The sequence below is a fragment of the Struthio camelus genome, chromosome 4 (genome assembly GCF_040807025.1).
Source record: "Struthio camelus isolate bStrCam1 chromosome 4, bStrCam1.hap1, whole genome shotgun sequence".
NCBI classification, from domain to species: Eukaryota; Metazoa; Chordata; class Aves; order Struthioniformes; family Struthionidae; genus Struthio; species Struthio camelus.
The window spans coordinates 55,724,290-55,745,461 of record NC_090945.1 but is presented as its reverse complement, the minus strand read 5'-3'; the positions used below and the strand labels follow the sequence as shown (position 1 = coordinate 55,745,461).

Sequence of the window (21,172 nt, the reverse complement as noted above, 5' to 3'; positions counted from 1 at the left end):
AGAGTCACAGAAAGAACTGGTACAGTTCTCCCAAGCTGCCTTTTAATGGCAAGATTACTGCACTGTTTGTGAAGGTACTTGTTCAGCTGTGTGGGAGTTAGTCCCAGAGTATCCAGAATCTGTCCAATCAGATCTGTGGGATACAATGGTGGAAAGTACAAATACTTTGCAAACACCAGAACTCCCACCACTGAGCTCAAAGCTGCACTGATGCTTGCAGTAGTGGGAACCATTTATAATACACAGCCCATGAGACAAAAACATAGAAACTGTGTAATTACTAGTTTGTAGAGCTGAGCTGAGAACTTCAGTGAATACAATCAGAAAAGATTTAATAGCTCTTACTGCTTCATGGGAACTTTAGATAACCACACAGAACTCAATGGGAATTAGGAAAGAATTTCCCATGCATTTTATGGAACAAGTTACATTCTCCGCATGGAGTCATACAGTGTGATGATTTATCAGCTGGTTGGAAGAACTGAGTTCATTTATCATTTTGGAAGGTGATACTTAGGGCATTTTGGGGGCAGAATTGGATAATAATACTGTCAGACCACAAGACAGCAGGGAATGCAGAAACATGCCAGGTTTTTTTCCAGTAAATCTTAAAAGATTATCTGCCAGTAGAGGACAACAATTTTGTGTGGTTTTTGAAGAAAATAAAAGTGCAATTTCTTCATATAGATTAATGATAAAAACCCCAATGATATTTAAAAGTCAGGAGAGATGGAATGTTAAAAAAAAAAAAAAACTAGAAGTTACAAGTAAACAATTTTTTTAATTCCTCAGTTCATTTTGCATAATTAAAGTAGTCTTTCATTTAAATTGCCTCTTCAGTTCTTCACTTATACTTTCCTAACTAGAGTGATGCATTGCATGTGTTCATGGCCTAGAATTATACGTTTGCTCTGCAATTTCCACACTGCAAAATACAAATTACTCATTGTATTGTATTTGTTGTCTAAAACCAGTTTCATCTACTTTGGTAGAGACAGTCAAGACTCATCAATTTCAGACGGAAATTGTCAGTCAGCATCTGCAGATTTCACCTAACACTGTCCAAAGCAGTATCTTCATTCCTGCTCTTTCGGTCCTTGCTTCTGATCTTTACTCTGCCATTGCTTTGTGACGCCACTGGTCTGTTTGTTTCTCTCTCCCAGGAGGCCACTAACCATTCTGTAAATTTTTTGTTTGTCTCCCAGTGTACCCTGTCTTACCTTGGTCTTTAGACTGAAATCTTTCTTGAAACAGGTCTGTTACTGAAATTAAACAGCATACTTGCACTAATTTAAAAAATAGCAATAATAGTGATATTGGTAGCCTGCAAGTATTTTTGTTTTCATTTTCCTCAGACATACTGCTACTTTACAAACCTATTTTTAAGTGGTGACAACACTATTTGTATTACTGGAGCCCTCAAAGCCACAGACTTGGACCTCATTGTGCAAGATCCTGCACAAACAGTAAAAAAAAAAATCACCCATACACCAAAAAGAATGCAACCAGTACAAAGCAAAAATCCTGATATAGACTGATGTGGGAGTACAAGGAAAATGATCATGTGTTTTGAGATTGGCAGCAGTCTGTGAAAACTGGGATCTTAACTGATACCAAACATTTTGCAGACATCCCAGCAAAAGAGTACATTAAAGGAGGCATTGGGAAGAGTCAATGAGACAGCTCTGCAGATGTATACAAGGAGGGTCATGATAAAAAAAAGTGTGAAAGTTTCCAATCTCCTGTATTCCAGGTTTACCTGATATTGTGAATATTACCCTATGAACATTTCTCTGAAGCATTTAGGATCTTATGACCCTAAACATATGCCAAAGCACTCCAAAAAAAAAAAAAAGCTAACGCACATGTATTCTTTTCAAAGGTAGGTTCCTTTCCTTTTTTGGATGTTACAGTTTTTCACTAAAAGTCATAACAATGACCAGATTATTTTCTTTATGAACTGCTGCCTCTTTTCATATGGAGCAAAGCATGAACATAGGAATGGAAAAATAACAACTGGCATTCTCTTTTCCTTTTCCCCTACTTCCAGTTTCCTCTCAAAGAGAATCATCCAGTTCTGAAGATTCCCTATGTTCTGCCCCTGCAGCACACAGCTCCTCCAGAGGCCAGTATGTCCCTGCAGCTCCTCCGTCCTCTGCCTCTGTTGTTTCTAAGATGGTTAAGAGAAACACTGAAAATTCTGGAGCTTTTGAAAACTGTGTCAGAATTTTCAAAACACATTTATGCATTTTATGTGCTGGAAGAGCTATACTCAAATGCTTCTATAGCTCAGAGGAAATGAGAGCTAAAAAGTTCTAAAGTTCTATGGTTGTCATAAGGATGACAAGTCAAGATTTATGAGCTGCCCAGATCTATGACAGAAGCTATAAAAATGTGTATTAGATAGATTTTATTATACCATGAATGGTGTTCATCCTTAAATTACTTAATGTTCCGTAATAACTACTACTCTGTTTAAGTAAAGGACCACAGGCCTGAAGCATATCTTGCTAGCGCACGTTTATATGCTGAATTTGCTGCAAGATTAGGGTCTAAAATGCCATTTATTCCCTTATAGCAATCTTTCACACTACTACTTCACAGCACTCTAGCATACTCATGGCAACTATGTCGTTAAAGATATACTAATAGTCAAAGGAGACAACATGAAAGGGAATTTCTTGACAATTTTATCATTGTGACTTAACAAAAAAATTCTTTAGAACTTAAACTGTGTAAGTACTTACTCACACTATATCAACCAATGACCAAATAGAATACTGAAAGCGTAAAAGGTATGCTAACTCGAAGGGATCTTCTTCATGTGCTGTGATTAACTCCGCCTACACCCCTTGGAAGAGATTAAGGAAACTTAGCATCAGGAAACACACGTGTTACACAAGTATGAGAGCCCAAAAGAGCATGCTTACAGACAGCCACTCATGAAACGTTGGTTTGGAATCTACATATTCCAACTTTCACTACTACCAGTAGCCTGCAAAACAGCAACATGAGATCTGATGAGACTCACGTTCTGCAGTGCTCCACAGCAAAACCACTGATGACCTTGTGAGATTAAGGGTCAGCGAACTGCAGCCTGAGGCAACTGTTGCATGAACTTTGGCACATTCTGAGCAGGCTCCTGCTGTTATGTTGCCTTTGGCCCTTATCGTGCAGTTTAGCAAGGATTGTGAAATTCTGAATAAAGCTACAAGACAGATCAGATCTGTTTTAGTGACTCACAGTCCTGCTCTTCAAATATTCTCGGTCTTCAAAATTCCTTCAGCAAATAATCTCATCTATTGGCTAAGCATTTTCCAATAGGTGTGTCAAGAGGCCGATAAAAAAAATCAGAAGATATTTCTATAAATACTGTGTGCGCAGGGATTAATTTTCAGAGATTCTCTATGGCAGCAGTTTGCTTTGAAAAACCATCTGCATTCTAACAGGCAATGCATATACAACCTCTAGCCAAATGGGCCCGTAACTGAGAAAACTCTACTTTGAATCTATTGCTGTGTGTTGCAGGTGGACGAAGGGAAGAACTAATCCTGAAAAGTACAAAACATCTTTGGAACACAAGACTGAAAAAAGAGGAGAAGACGACGAGCCACCCACTTTCAAAAGTACTTAGAAGTCTAACCTCACTGATTCTCAGATGTCCAAGCTGCCTACAAAATGAGACTTCCGATACAAGTCACTTACACTTCTGAAAATTTTGCTTTCAAAGTCAGAACTTGGACATTCGGCAGAAGTCACAAGTTTTTCCTCCTTGAAAGTACGTGGCAGAGAACACACAACTCTTTGGACTCCTTTTGCCTTGGCAGCTTTTTCTTCAGTACACAAGAAGATGTGGCCTCCGTGCTGTAATGCAATACTTAAAGAAAAGACCTTTGGGAACATAGGTGCACATATGAAGGAAGATATATGAATAGAAAAGGTGCAGAAGTTTTCATAAAATGAAATATTAAGCTTGTTTGTGTTCCTTGGAAAGAGGCAACTCACTTCAAAATGAGAAAAGCTCCTTATATTCAAATACTTGATGACTTGACCCATGACAGTTTTCAGTGTACTTTGAGATATAAACCTAATCAGATTCAGCTAAATAGTTCGTGTGCTTCTCCCTTGACCTTTATCTGTAAGAAGAGTCCTACTTGTAACGTATTTTAGCATCCACTTTCCCTTTCCTGTCTCCCTATCCTCTTTTTTCAAGCTCTCAGGACAACATAAAATATCACAGGAAGAATCTCATTTTTCCTTCTTTCTGCTTCCGTAGCTGGGGCAATTAATGGAGAACATTTTGATATAGGAAGGATCTTAGGAACAGGACGCAGGTTAAGGTTTTCAGTGTCTAAAGTCAGATTAGTAAATACACAGGCAGACATTCAAGATATTTTCAGAAGTGACTCAGCAGAATAAAACTCCGAAGTCTGTTCTGCTACAAAGGTAACCCAAATGGATATACCAAAAGAGAGTTTCCCCTCCTAGAAATCAGCTTAGTCCTTGAGATTACATAAGATGCAGTCCACGACTTTCACTGGCAGGTAGGTGCTGTGTGTTTGTTCAGCTCAGCAGCTGCCTACTCGTGCCTTTAAACATCTAAATGCTTTTAAAAATCTGTCCTTTTAGGAATTTTCAGAAATTGTAAACAAATGGCTCAATTAAGAAAAAATTCTGAACAATTACAGGTCCTCCTGAAGTGCAGGATGGCTGCTGCGTACCTAGAATTCCTGAATTTTTAAAAATACTTCTTAAGTAAGTGTCTATTTTTTCCAAACATACCACTTCTGTTCTGATTTTCCCTTCTTGCAATTTCTGCAATTCCAAGAAATTAGCCACAGGATTTTCTAAACAATGTGAGAAACCCATTAAAGATATTTTCTCCTCTCTTAAGAGTACAAAGATCTCAAAACACTCTGAAATCCCTAAGCATGTCGAAACATCACTCAGTGTTGGCAACTGCAAAACTGGATCTTACTTGAGCTGCTTTTGTACTGGCAAAGCAACAATAGAAGAATCAGAAAGAAAAACTGCATGTGACTGTGTAGCAAAGCTCAGCAATGAGCCAATACAGCTCACTTTTAACAGTTTGGAAACTGGATATAAAATTGGCTGTATTCCACCTTGTCACATTTTTTGCTTATCTGCTTTATACCTGTCATCCCACTAATTCTGCAATATGATACTGAATTGGTGAACTTTTTGTTCATTCGGTATCTCAGCCATGTAAGTTTGTGCAAATAAACTCATTGTTCCTGTTCAGCTGAAATGTCTATGCTTAATTTTACATGTTCTAGATAAACCTCTCTGCCATTTGCAGTAAATACTGAATTTTAAATATCATTATTCCCTTATGTTACAGTTTTTTCAGGCTTTTAAGGAAATGTATCTTGGCCAATCATTTGGGATGCTTTGAAATTCACATTTTAGGGAAATAACAGCGTATTTAATCTTGCATCTAGCTAATCTTCTATCTACCTAATCTCTCATCTACTTTCAATGTTTGTAAGGTGCCTGGAACACTCCGAGGACCATATTCTTGCAATATGGATTATGCTGGCCTCAGAGTTGCAGCTTTCTATAGATAGCACTAATATTCAGCACGATCTTGGATTACTGAGGGATTAATTCTGTATTCTACTGTTTTCACTCCTCCAGGATCAAATCCTACTGTGTTTGAACATCTCAATGTTCAGTATCGATTGGCCCAAACTCCCCAACAGCAGCATCTTCTGCCAGGTGTTTGTTCACCTAACAAACTACTATGGAACAATAAATTGTCTTGTCCAGTTTGTTCACGTACAGACAACGTTGTGCTCTCAGAGTGCCAACCTGAAACTTCAGAATGACTTTGGAAGACTGAAGGAGCTGCCTGCTATCCCTCTTGGGCACTACCCTATTTGCTTTTCTCTATTGCAGTACATTAACTACTAATGACTATGTAACACATTCAGTATTATTTACTATACAATAATATTTTAGTATTTATTGGGGGGGGTAGAATACAGGGAATGCCTCAAGTACCAATTTAGGTCATTTTTATTTTATTTCTCTTCTAAAACAGAGATAGTACAAAAATATTATAAAGATAGTTTGGTAAGAGAAAGTAAACAGAACAAAATTTCAGTGTGCAAACTATATTTTGGGGGAAAAACACATTAAAAACTTTGCTAATTTCTGTATTAGAACATGGAAAGATTCAAAGTATGATAGTTAATCTGAAGAAAATAAAAAGTGGCAGCACACTGGAATGTAGAGTTTCTATTTATAGAAAGCCCAGCGAACTAGAAGCCCACACCATTCAACTAACAATTTACAACACCTTCATTGTATAGCGCAGTACAGAAAGTGGAAGGCTGTTTTATTTCTTTACTTCCAGACGCGTGTCATTTCCAACCCCATATTTAATAGCGTGTAACTGCCTGAAGGAGAGAGATCAGAATGTGTGGCATGTCTCACTAAGAGGAATTTTGGGCATTAAAAAACCCCAAACCAAACTCTTTCAACAGAGACGCTAACCAATTCCCTTGCTTCCACGCTGGCTTTGAAGAGGGGGGGGAAAAAAAAAGTAGGGACAGAGCGACAGACAGAGCAAGAGACAGAGAGCAAGAGAATGAATGCCTTACGAGAGAGGCGTATGTACAGGGCAGTAAGAAATGGTTTTCCATGATGTCACTCACAGCACGTCTGCGTCTGGAAAAGTGCTTGAAAAGGCAGACACGGATTTCTTCCATTCCAGTAACGTAAACTATTCCTGCCACGTTTTCAAACTGTTTCCAGGAGTAAAGAACACCTTTTATTATGCATGAAAGAAGAAGATAATCTAGAGCAATCAAGATATTCACTACGAACAAACTGATTTGACTGAGCTGATAATTTAGGTCGTATCACTTACTCTTTACCTTTTAAAGACAGTTTTTCCAATTTGCTCCCATTTAAAAATTTTTTTTCCTCACACTCTTTTTTACTTTTTTCTCCTCACGTGTCTTGCCCTCCCCTTCAAGAAGCTTAAGCAAAGTTTTTTCCTCCTCCTTTGTGTGCAAGCTTCTACTTTTCTGCGCTATTGATAGAGAGATTATGCTGTTGTCACTGCTGTTTATTCCCTTCTTTTCCAACTCAAATGCTGTATCTTTGTCCCCTCGTTTGGTGTTCCCTTACTTGTCTTGGACTCAAGCCTGAAATTCTTTAGATAAAACTCACAGGAAATTCTCACCAAAAGACATATTTACGTATTACATTGTTTCTTGCCCCTTTAATAGCGCTTTTCTTTCTTGGGGTTTTGCATGTTCTCTCCTCAGCTCAATGCACATTATTTTAGGCATCACAAATCCAGAAAATTTCACTTTGCTGATAGCACACTTAAAATAACTACAGCTACAAGTGGAGAAACGTATTCATGGAGACTGAATTCAGTACTTACAGTATAAACAACAATTATTAGTGACACAGTTTTCCCCTAAAGGCACTGACCTTCAGACCATGGCCTGCAAAATATCTAATACCTATCTTTGCTATAAATGCTGATGTCTCTCCCACCTTGTCCTTATCACAGGCAGACTTCTATCCAGCTGCATACAAGAAAAAGAAGAGAAGTAATTTGAAAACTGAGAAGAAAAGACAAGCTTTAGCTGCACATCTGCACCAGTGATCTTGCTAGGACTGATCTAGTGGAAGCGAGCCTGTCTGATAGCCATGGACCATGGGGAAGACAAGGTGTGATTTGTGGCAGAGTAGACATGCTTTGGTGTTAATAACTCTACTGTGGTGTTAATAACTCTACTGACTTATTGCAAGATGAAAATCAAATCCAGAATAAAAGTTAGCAGGGTAGAAAAGTAAAAAAAAAAAAAAAAAAAAAAAAGAGAGAGAAAAAAGACACAACTATTTTAAAGATTCAAGAACATAGGTATGCTAAAGTAATGCATTCTTTTAAAGCCAGGCTGCTTCTTCCTATTCTTACATTCACCATCCTGCTAAATGGCATTTAAATTTCATAGCATCCCAGCATGGGCCCATCAAGCACTGAGTTCTTCGTTATGAACATCAAGAGATTAGTTCATAAACAGCTTTACAGTTGGTAACACTACTTGAAAATAAATAGGACAACTCCATTCTTGTCAAGGCAGCATTTTCAATATCAGTTTAAATGGCCAATAATAGTTATTATCACTTTGGAGGTCAGCACTGAAGATGCTGCAAGCAACGGGTTTCCTGGTCACTCGTGAGCAGCTCCAGCATGACTGCCACACTGTGACTACATCTTATCCACTCTGCATCACAGTGCACGAGAAAGTCGGGTAATCTGAACCCCCTCCTTGCAGAAACGTTGCACAAAGGAGGAGAAAGGAAGCAGGACTGTTTGGGACACAGCCTCATCCCTAAGCCAGCATTATGTTACAAATGAACTGCTAAGATGTCACTGTCTTCTCCATTTTCAAACCCCTCTGAACCCCTCTCTCTTCTCTTGAGCTGCTGAGGGATAAGGCCTTCTGCAGCCCACAGGATGGTTTTCAATTTGTGTTTTTTGATTCAGCTACTGCAGTCTCATGGTACTAATTCTTAGTGAAACGTAATAAGCACTCACAGAGTCTGATAGAAACAACAGATTCCTTCACAGAGCTATCCAAAATCAAAACTGGAATTGCCGTAGGCAAGTTACAAGTCAAGCAACAATTCATGACCTAACAACAGTTTATCCTAGTTGAAATTCTTGTGCAACACAGCTGCACTGAATAAAGTTGCAGCATTTTGTCGCCTTCTGGTCTCCTATTAGCATAAAGTTCAAGTCCCTTCACAGCTCTGAAGCCCCTTAGCTCCAGTTCCCAGAAAATCTGCAACCTAGCTTTCTGCAGCAAGTTTCTAAGTAGCTGTCTCTCATCTTTCCACTTCTTCATTTCTGGAAACCTCTTTCCTTTGTTCTGGAGATCTTGAGATCTCCTGTTGCAATATTATTAAGCATGATGGAAACACAGCCACAAACATATGAATATTTCTATTTTCATGCTATTTATTAAAGGTTTTCAAGCAGAATATACTCTGCTCAAGTCAACAAATTAAGTTGCACTTCAGCCCTATTTTAAGGACTTATACGGTTAAAAAAACTTATGCTAGTCCTCTGCACGTGGTGAAGTTTATCCTGTAACATCCGTAATTATTTCCTTTCAATGACAGAATTCTAAAAATGGTAAGATGTAAGTATACTGATATACAGTATATATATGTAACTGATATAACTGATGCAATACATCTTTCAGTACAATTTTAACAGAAGTCTTTAGATTTCCTTCTTTTTGAAGAGACTTTCCCAGTAATGTTTGGCATTTATGACTTGGTCTGGAATGCTCTCTTTTATCAGACATGAAACAAAGAGAACGTATATGTCCCTAGGACAAGTTATATTATGATATAGCTCTATGCAAGAGAAATAGCCTCCATGTAAGAGACATGCCCAGTTGTCTATGATTAAGGGCGTAAGATAGGTTACTGGATAGATACTGGATCACTCTAAAGTTCTCTCTCTGACTGAGACCTGCAGTAGGTTAGAGGATATGTATAAAAACATGGTAATCCCACTGGGAGCTAGAAGGCATGTGTGTACTGCAAACACTAGGCTCAACAGGTGAGGTTGGCAACCTGCGGCTCTCAAGTCAAATGCAACTCTTATATCAGGATTTCATCACATGATTGACAGCAAGCCTGTAATGGTAATGGCCAGAAGCTTAAACACACTGTTCTAACACCTTCTGATGGGTTGTACGCTTTTTTTGCCATAAAAATGTCCAATCACTTTTTGGCTTCAAAAATATTATAAGGCAGTAAGCTACGTAGATTTAACCTTTAAAAAAAGATTCTCCTTTGTTTTAAGAAGTGGTAAATACTTACTCCGTGTACCTCACTTCTACCACTCATCATCTCTCGTAGTGATTTGCTTGTTTTGCGCATGCATGCAGTAACGATTCTGAGCTGGATTATGAGATTCAAGTTCTACAGTGTAGAGATGCACAATATGGATTGCAGGCTGACAGAGAAATTTTGCAAAATATTTTTCTTTAAATACAATAACATAAATGTCATGTCAGCTTAACTTTTCTGGTACTGAAAAAGAGTTCCACTCCTCAGCCTACACGGAACCGCAGAGAAGAGAGGCTTGCATTAAACTTATCAGGCAATAAAGAAAGAGAACAAATGTGAACATTTCACAGTGTCTAACATTCAGAACATTCTGCCATGGGAAGAAAATGCCAGAAAGTTTTCAAAAGTTAAGAATTAATCAACTTCATATCAAAGTTGTTTAAGTTAAGAAAGACATTAATAACCTGTCATTCTACCAAAACTACCATCTCTGAATGGTCAGAGGAACTGAGCTTTCTCCTATTGATTTTATATGAAAGATTTATTTTTGAAGAACGATATTTTTAGGTAAGCTTTAACAAGAGCTTAATTTTTTTGTTTAGTGTAAATATTGATATTGCCACTAAACATAATTTTGCTTGCTGCCTTCACCTTCACAGGTTTATATCTAAAAAAGAAGGCTGAATCCCTGCCCTCAATGCTGTCAGTCGGACAACTCAGCCGATGGCTGATAAAACAGAACATTGAACACAGTGCCAATGGAAGCCCACTTAAAATTTCATCTGTTGTGAAATCTCTTTGTGCTCTTGTTCAAGGGATTCATCCAAAAATCTTCCAAACATCTTATACCCATTAACAGTTGAATGCTTCCTGCACTATTGTAACAGCAATTCTATTTAGGACCAGTGGGAAAATTTTTCATTTACGTTTTTTAAAGTTTCCCCACCCACTATGATTTTCATTAAAATTTCATTACGATAGAAAAAATGTCAGCCTTTTTTAGCATATTATCTCTTAGAAATATTTAGAGATGAAAAGCTTTCAAAACATGATACAGCCTATATATTCCACTGCGACATGTTCCAATCAGCACGATTGCCTGAAACAGTGTAAATGCTGGATGCCCTTTCCAGTACCCTTCATTTACAGGAGTTAAGCAGCAGATGGCAGCAGACAGTGACTAAACGTACTTAACACTTTAATAAATAGTACGATTTGCAATGTCACTGCTAAAGTCCTAACTTTTCCTTCCATTTACGAAAACTATTTTTGTACATAACCAGACTGTTAGAAGACAATGTTACAATTTGTCAGCTACACTCCAAAAAGGAGGAAGACAGGAAGATTGTATGTAAGCACAGCTGCTATAAATGGCTTGCAAGAAGAGACAAAAACACATCAACATTCTTGCAGATGCAAAAAAGTGCATGCACCTTACATAACCCTTCACATCTTACAAAGCACTGAGAACTCTTTCTGCTTAGCACTTTGCAAGCGAAGGTATTTATTTAGGTTGTCAAACTTGGAAATAAAAGTGCATAGCTTAATACATGCATTTCCTGCGTCACACTGCAGCTATACAAATGGCAGACGTTTCATTGCAGCATGAATTTCCATAAACTTTGGTCACTTAGTAATCAATACTGAGAGAGAGAGAAAGAAAGAGAGAGAGAGAGAGAGACTGTTCCTGAACAGTGCAGACTACTTACAGATGTCATAACCGGATTGAATTTTTCTGATTCAAATTCTAGTGGCTTACTCTGACTGTAAAAAAGTACTCACCTTTAAAATTTGTGGAGCTTAATAGACTCCACAGAACAAAAAGCACCCCTGCCATTTGCAGCTTGCCGCTTATTTCATTAAACAAAAAATAAAATGCATTTAGGACATAGGAAGTGATATCCAAATCAGAACACCGCTTCTTTTGGGGACTGTCCAGAGTCAAAGAAATTTTGAGAGAGGTTCATGTATTTCTTAATACAAGGTAATCCTGCTGTTATCTGCTATGTGACTGGCAAACATAACTTCACGGTAATTTAGGTGCTGAAAAAAGACTTTTTGTGGAATAATAGTCTGTTAGAATCCAAATGAAAAAGTGTTCATGTGTAAATTCACTTCCATAATTAATTATTTTGTCTTCTAAAATGCCTTTTTCCATATAGAAAGCAAAAATGGCAGGCAACACTAATGCAATTAACACAATCAGATCTTGAAGTCTTTCCTCATCTTTTAGTAATGAAAACACTTAAGTTTTAGAGAAATAATATTTTAATTACTGTTGCATAGTAAGACTCTCTCTCCCTAATGCCTACAAGAATAACTTCCCCGTTTGCCTGAATAAGTAATGTAAGAGCTCAGGAATGTCATAATATCAGCAAAATCTAAAAAATGATCCAGATATTTTAATAAATTGATGAAATTGCTATCCATCTAACTCAATCATTCTGTGCTCCCTATCAGAGTACTTGAACATCAGTAGACTATTTTATATTATTTTAAATAAAGGTATGATTCAGTAAGACTAAAATAGGATTAGCTTTTCCATAGTATAGCCATGAAAAATTTACCTGTATGATTTCACTGAAATATTCTGCATGTGTTTACAAACCTCGTAGTTCACTGAATTTAATATATAACACAATGCAGTGTGACATGTAAGCACTTCAAGCAGTTGCTGGCTTTCTTTATGAATATTTTATGCTGAAATCAAGGTTTTCCTGTACTTATTTTATGTACTTACTTATTTTAGCCTCATTTCACAACTTACAGAACAGTGCAGTAAAGCAGAAAGAAACTTGAGCTCTATTTTTATTATCTACAAATATATGAATTTCTTCACAGAATGACTTGGCTTTGTCTAAACAGATAAAATTTTAAAGTAAAACTTATTAAAAGCACATGGCTAAATTATTTTAATACATACAAATGAATGGTTTGCAAAATTGTCATCTAAATAACACAACCTTCTGTCCTGACCCAGTATTAAGATTTGCAAAAGTGGATCCATGAGCTTATCCAAGGCTCCACTGAAATCAGTAGCAGCACCTGAGCCTATTCTAATGCTTAGCCAGACTAGGTCATTTTGTACTTTCAGGCATAATTGGTGCCTTAAATCACTTTGAGAATTGAATGCATTTTAAATTAGTCATTATAGCTAATCTGAAAAACAATCTCTTCCTAGATACCAGCTATTCTAGTGATAATAGATTTCTGATTACCTTTGCACATCTGATTAAGGCTAAGCTGGGCACTGTCAAAGCAAAAATGACAGGACTGCCAAGAAAAGCAGGAGAAAGTAATCACAGCTTTTTTTTTCACCTGAACAGAAAATAGATAGGCATTGCAAAGCAGATTTTCAAGAACAAAAATTTGGCCACAACTTTACTTGCTATTGTCCGTTAGCCAGATTTTTATATTTACAAAAAAAATGACAATGATAATTGATTCAAGCTTTCCTTTCCTTAACTAGTTAACTTTTAACTGAACACTGGACAAGGCTATTGTAACTTACCCTTTGTTATTAAAATACATTCTAGAGTTCTGTACCACATATTGTTTTTATAATAATCAAGCCAAATTTAAAGCTCAGTTGTTTCTGGTCTTTATTGTTGAACAATGTTCTAAGTGTCCAGATGTGTGGCATTAGTTTGTAGAAAGCAATGACATATAGCATATTTACATTCCTTGCTATCCAAATCCAGACCAGACACTCCTACTTCTCAGTGTTTCTCATGACCACTGGGGCAAAAGCCTGTTGATTTCATGTTTTTTTAAGCTGATTTCAACTCTCATGTGACTTATGCTTGCCAAGTGTGTAGTTAATATTCAAAAATCATTGTCTATTTTGGAGACTGGTGAATAAAAAACAGAACACAGAGATGGGCTAATTATAGAAGTATGAACATGCCTTACTCCATAAACACGAGTAATACGGTGATGCTAAAAACATACACCTTACTGTACAGTCCTACATAATGTGGAAGATGTGCTCTCCAATGATCACATCATACTATTTTGCCCTGAGCATAAAATATTACAACAACAGATTTTTAAATTTAGGATGAAGATTATTCAACTGTATATTTCTCATAGGCCCAAAGTATAATCTAAATCTGAATATTAAAGGCCTCCATGATGCACAACGGAATGACAGAAAGGTATACACTGCTCTGAGGAGAATTGTGTTCTTACTTATTATTCCTGTATTTAGCAAGGAGTACTTGTATAAATGCTAAATGGTATAAATATTAAACAATCTACTCATGAAAATGCAAAATATTCTCCTTTTCTATAAACTGATGAATAAATCATTTCTATTAGGATTAACAGGCCAAATTCTACTTGGAGATATTCCAGCACACTCTGGCCTTATTAGAAACTTTATTTCGTTTTAACTCCATGTAAAGCTTAATAATCTTGAAAGGATAGTTTGTCTACGCAGTCTATACAGTTTCCTATCTGTAAGATAAGGTGTTGTGAAGTTATGTAGCTTGTATAAGTTCTGCAGCAGGGACTAGACTTGAACCCTTATCTTCAAAGTCCCTGCCTTATCATTCATTTTCCCCCCAAGTCTCCACATGATGTCTTGTTTTGCTTGCATAGCCTACTTTTGATGCAGTCAACAGTTTGGTATAGTTTGTTTAAAAATACCACTTATCATTCTATAATATAACTAATTGCAATAATACTCTTGTTTACGTACTATTAATAAACAAAACAAGTTGTCTTTGGACAATAAGCATCTGGAATCCTTGAAGATCTCCAGTTGCACTACACCAAAAAGGAAGCAAAATATTTGAAACAATCCCCTTTAAAAAGCAGTTTGGTAACGCAGCGTATGACAAACCTATTCCTACACCAGCTACTGTGACAAAAAGTAACTACAACAAGTGTCTCCCTAACAGACAGAACACCGTATTTTGAGGGTGTTCACAGGTGATCTCTACAGGAAAATCATCTGTACAGAAGCATCTCTGATATCTATTTTGGCCAGTGTTTCAAGGAGATGCTGTTCAACGTACCTTTTCTAAACTTTCATGTTAAATAGAGCCCAACACTAAACATGACCAGAAGGATACAGGCACTTCTTTTCTACTGGTATGGGATTCCAGTCAAGCACCTAGCAGTAGAGTATTTAGCTGTGCAGACCAGATGAACGACAGGGCTAAAGATACACAAGGGTTAGAACTGAGGATTATTTTCTCCTAGTACGTTCAAAGAAAACATGATTTCAAATAAAGTTTGACTGCAGACACAGAGGCAGCTGAAGTTGAACAGCTGAAGCCGCAACTGAGTACACATCAGCACTCAGTTTGTAGATCAGAAGGGTACACAAGCAACACAAGTCTGAAAGAACAAAGCCAAAAGGAACAGAACGTATCTGAGACAGTCTGTTTTCTTCCCCAATTTGGAGAGCTACACTCTGTTGGGCAAAAATGATGGAGACTATGTACTATGAGAAGAGTGAAAATATGGTCTTCATCTGAACATACTTGCTGTAAAACATCCCATCCAAAATACGATTACAGAGCGTGGTAAGCTGCAGCATGCAAAACTTTAGGAAAGAGTTGCGTGTGGAGGAAATTTAATTTCAGTTTTCAAAAATGTTAAAAAAAAGGGAATCTGGATTGTAGCTTTATGATCCACATAGATCATAAAGCAGAGATTTTTGAATATTCATAGTTACTCTACAAAGTTCAAAAAAAAAAACCACTCTCCAGTCATACACATTAAAAAGTATATCACAAAATATATTCTCAGATATGTTCAGCATGCTATATATAGCACAGTCAAAGTCAAAGAATATATACTTATAAAAGGTGAATGAACCATGTATCTAGCTCAAAATGAAGTGACCCACATTACTGCAAGACCAGTGATCAGAGTTCCCCAAATCTTAGTAGAGAAATCTAATTTTTAAAAGGATGTTTAATACCTTAGAGAGTGTCTTTGTTCTTCTCAGGAGCTGGCAAAATGGGATATCACCTTCTAGCATAACATACGTACTTATTTGAGAGTTTGTGCTGCATTGTACGCAATGACAGAGTGCAGAGCTCTCTATTTGCTATAGTTATGCACTGATGATAGATTATGAGTGAATTTATTTTTGTACAAGTGAACAATCCTAAATGTAAATGTTTATTAGAACTTCTGTTACCGCCTCAATCGAAGACATTAGTTAACCTGCTATTGCAGTGCAGTAAATGACAGTTTGCCTCTTTATTTTACTTTTTATAAACTTGTTATAAACATGTATCTTTATGCTACCCACACTTTATATTTTAGTATTTTATGCCAGATTTTCTGCTGGTCCAGTTACCAGCAGCAGCTGAATGGGTGAACTGACTGGAATGTTAATAACTCTAAGACATGTCAACCTAGACAAAGCTTAGGAAAGCCTAGATTTCTGTAGTTGGTGATGGAGGGAAAAAGGCAAGTGCAAATGGGAACACACAGTGCGCGAGGAGTTTCTGGGACATCCAAGCTTTTCTGCACATGCTGACAGCTGAAGAGTTAAGGATTCTTCAGTAGATGGACAATGGCAAAGGAAAGGCCTATGCTCTTGATAGCTAGATATATCTTTATCTATATCTGTGAATGAATACAGAAGGATGAGAGCTCCATTGCCTCCCATCTGAGGAGTAAATAATACATAGCAAATTGCTTGTGAAATGAACCTCTGAAAGTCAGTGACGCAAAATACAGGAACATGTATCAAAAACGTAGTGAAAGTGAAATAAGGACTCCACTGGCAGCTTGCAAGTATTTCACTGAAATAGTGGAAATAGTACCTGGAAGACTTCTTGTATATGGCATAATAAGGATGCTGCCTTTGGGGTACATTGTCCATGGCTGGCACCAGTGTTTATAAAAGGATGCATTAGCGCTTCTGTAACAGCTTGACAATAGCAATCAAAAATGCTGAGCTCCTTGTCATTTTTGAACTCTTGGACCTGATCTCCCCGCCAGCTGGGGAGGGGACACCTCCTTGCATGCATCAGCACCTGCTAGAGAGAGAGTGCCCACTCAGAGGCTTCCCTCTGATCTTGAGCATGTGAAACCGTTTGCCAAATCTGGCCTTGGAACGATGTTCTCCCTTCAATAGGGCTAACCAGGATCTGGGAACTTTTTGCCAAACTATACAATGTAAGTGTAACAGATCACATGGCAGGATCATTCATTTAAACAGATTTCAATACTCAGCTTCCTGTCATTTCACTGTCAGAGGCATGATACTTACCACTGTAGGTAATCTTGCCTTCCAAAGTAAAATGGATTGGGTCCATTAAAGTGTATCTTTTCATATAAAAACTCAGCCTATTATAATCATCAGGTGATGATACTGTGTTTCTAAATGTCAAACTTGTACCTTGCTTATGGATTCTTTGCCACTCAAAAGGCATTTAAGACAACCAACATTATTAGTCCGTTTTTTCAGCATCACACACATACTGATTTACAGTCCATTGTAGCCAACAGTATAAAATATCTTTCTTTCAATTCCAGACTGTTATCATGATTGCTGTTAATAAAAAATAACCTTTGCACTCACCCCAGCCTTTGGTTTAGCTCCAGAGCTGGCAACTGAACAGGGAGATGCTAGGTCAGGAGCATGGATATTAGGAGACAAGTTTGTTTGTGAGTGATTTACTGAAGCAACATCCACTCCACTTTCAGAGCCAGATTCAACATCCTGTAAAAAAAAGTTTTAAGTCTTTTTAGCACATATGAACACAAAATAAAAAACTAGTTCTTCGAAATAACAGAAGTATTTATATAGGCTCAATCAACCATCCGCTTAATTCTCTTTGTAACAGTGTTTCTCCTTATTCTTTTCTGTTACCGACGCGTTCTCTTGCTGTCCTTCTTTTCATTCTGGTGTTTGCATTAGCTGCTGTTCTGAAATTATAAATCATCACTAACATCAAAGCTGTAATTCCCCTAAATGGTAGAATGCAAGGTAAGAAAAATCAGTTAAGGGCTGTAGAAGTCCGACATTTTTCTCTGATGTTCAGTATTTCCTGTGTGCTCCCACCTTCTGTCTCCGGCAGCACTGCAAGCTCACTGAACATCTGTACACCATTACACAGCTGAAATGACATCATCATTCAGCAGCTGATACAATTCAGAGGTACAGCTCCTTAGGTTTTAGAATCAGCAAGGACTTATCACCTAAATGTTGTTTCTGGTTAAAATGCCCTTCCTTTCTAAGGCAACAGTTACATTCCTTTTCTTGAGAATAGAAAGAAGAAGAAATATAAGATGCTTTATTTTTGAGGGAGTAAATATAGGCTTTTAAAAATACAGTGCATGCTTGATTCACTGTGCTGATGAGGGTAGGAGATTATATCGCAAGCGATATAAATTGTGACAAGTATCTGGCAAAGAGCTGATTATGCGTAGAACCAGCTAGATTCTGCCAGGTTCATTAGCTGAGGGGCAGCCTGTGTGAACACAGAGACACAGCGCACACAGAAAAGCCTGAACTGTTAACCTCAGCTGGTATGAGCCAACTCTGTGCAGATAAAGCCTCAGTTTCCTCATATCATGTTCCCAGAACAGCTGGAATATGGAGCAGACACATCGGAGGGGTTCTGCTCTTGAACTGGAAGAAAAAGGCAATCCTTTGATTCGTTAATTCCAATTAAGTATTTGGTCTGTCAAATGTAGTCTGACCGCTTAGACAGGTGCCTTTGCACCAAGTACCTACGTGTGCTATTTTCTGAAACGGGTCAGTAATTAAAGCTGCACCCTATGTAGAAACATGCATGTGAGTCAGATAGTTCCTGCCAGAGAGTCTGTGAGTCCTCTGCAATGTGAAGCACTGGGAAATGCAGCAAAGACATGCCTCTGTAGCCTCTACAGCTTAGGTCTAGCTGGTCTTACAAGCTGCTGCTTAGCAGAGCCGCATTTCCACAGCGCACAACCATGCTCCCTTTGCAAGTGTCTGTATCACATTCAAATGCTCCATTACTATAACATCAACAGGAGACTGAACACAGCATGTGCAAGTTCTCTGAAAATCAAACTGCTTAATCCTCTGATTCACAGTACTCACAGGCCCCACAATTCCTAGACAATCAGTATATGTAAACAGCATATATTTCATGTTTCATGCATGTTATCTTTCTGTAGGGCTCAGATGTTGCCCCACAGCATGGAAACAGGTACCATCTCTAATTATGTTGTAGGCTTACTTATGCAGATTGCTCAAACTCCCTATGTGGCAGCAAGAAATTAGCTAAAACGCTGGCACTGATTGGCAAATATGGAGAATAGATATTAACATGTTTCAGCTTTCATCTCCCATCAGTGCCCAAGGTAATACTGTAAGTACCCTGTTAACCAGAGGCAAAAGTATAGTTAAGTCCTTTAAAGGGACTTTAAGGACTTAAAATATAATTACGTCCTTTAAAAATAAGGTATCATATATTCTTCAGGTGATCAAAACTACTGTAACTTTAATACAGCTTTTCTCACTTACAGAATTACTCGCTCGACTACGCAGCAATACTGAAGTCTGGCTTTAATAGGAAAAATACTCATTACTTAAAAGAAAACACCATCAACAAAACCAAGCAACCTGGATCTTAACCTAGAGATTTTGGGGCGGTATTTCTCAGGTTTCTTAAACTGAAGTACAGCTGCAGCACATATAGGTAAAATTAACAGGAAGCCTGTATGAGAGCACCTTGGCTCAACCATTTCATGTTCTTTATGTGCCAACACCAAAAAAAAAAAAAAATCATGTTTGTGAACTGTATAGTCTTTCTTCTCACTGCTCTCAGCAAACGCTTCTCCGATCTAAATAAACGTGTAGGATACTGCCCAGAGTTTTATTTCACATGACAGAAGATTTCTTAAGTGTGTCTCTGCAAAAAAATTCCTGAACCCTACCTCTAGTAGAAAAAACAAGACCTGTAGCTCATACTTACTTCCAGTCCTAACTATTTAATGACACGCACACATATGCTTGGAGACTGGTGTGATCCTGACTCCATGCTGATTCTCTGTTTACAGTAAGCGATAGTAAAAAAGCCAGACATCTCCTGAATCTTGCTGATCTCCCTTGCTTTCACTGGAGAATCTCTTACACTCATTTATGAAAGGATATCGAAAAGATATAAAGGGTGCCACTACCTACTGCTTTCAAAACATACATACAAACAAGGAGAAATAAAAGACAAGTTCTTTACAAAAACAACCTTTGTTCTGAAACTGAACATTGATAAATGTGATGAATGAAAGAAGAAAAGATAAAGTAAAGCAGATTCTGCTTAGAACAGTAAGAAAGATTAAACAAACTTGCTTACAGGTATATGCCTCCGTTTGTATGTTGGGGTGCTGGATGGGGAAGAGCCTGCACTGAGAGCATTTTCAATATCCTGATCAAGCTGGTCCAGTTTCATAATTAACAGCACCATAGAATCCAGTCGTGATCGATCCCGATCTTCTTTCATTTCCTGAGGAACAAAACATACAACTGCTAAATCTGAAAGGACATTTCTTGGAAAGAATAAAAAGCTATTTCTTAATTTGGCACAAAAGCACATTGAATAATAGACAGAAAAGTCTTTTGGGGGGGGGGGAGACTCTTTGTACCACCAATTCACTGCAAATTGACTTGCTGTTAGGAATGCATTTTGTGTAAATATTGAATATACCTCTATTACAAGAACTAACTTTTTTTAAAAAAATACTTGCACAGTTGTTTGATACAAATGCACCATGGCCATTTCCTTGACCCAATATGCAATTTAGAAAGCTACTGATTCTAAAAACTCCTCCAAAAATACACCCCAAATTAATTAATTTATTATACAAATACAAATGACTAAGGTTAATATATGATAGAAATGGGAGAGGAGGAAGTTCAGAGAAGCCATTTTCTAGCTGGGGATAGCTACCACTACTTTTCCTTGTGTAACTCATCAGCGTAACTACAGATTTTCAATTCTTTGCAGAGTTTTCTGTCTACTTTAAAAATTCTTGATATATATGAGATATATTAACTCTATAGTAAGGACCATCATAAATCCTCTGACGGGGAAGAGAGAAGGAGGGTGAGGGGTCATCATAGTCTTAAAAACCTCGTTTACCCAGCCTATTTCCTTACACTCCATTTGCAGCAAATGGAAACAGATAAGCTCCTGAAAACGGCAACTTAAAGCAAGATCTTAAGTTACATGGTCTAAATGATGCTCTCAAGGAGTCTCTCCCTCTCTTTTCCTTTTATATAGGGTATAGCCAGCACATAAGCTAGCCAGCTAGCCTGCCTCAAAATTCTGGAGTATGAAAATTCCCCATCAGTTCCTTTATG

General features: G+C 37.6%; 1 protein-coding gene across 4 annotated transcripts in view; it reads right to left on the bottom strand.

Moving 5' to 3' along the window:
* DLC1 (DLC1 Rho GTPase activating protein) overlaps positions 1-21,172 on the bottom strand; it is a 233,323-nt gene that overhangs the window by 150,427 nt on the left and 61,724 nt on the right. For all 4 annotated transcript variants that reach the window (XM_068942801.1, XM_009665886.2, XM_068942799.1 and 1 more), the window contains 2 exons: positions 20,166-20,315; positions 17,405-17,545 (listed from right to left, as the gene is read on the bottom strand). In XM_068942801.1, the coding sequence (XP_068798902.1) occupies positions 17,405-17,545; positions 20,166-20,315 (291 nt within the window). The remainder of the gene's footprint in view (positions 1-17,404; positions 17,546-20,165; positions 20,316-21,172) is intronic.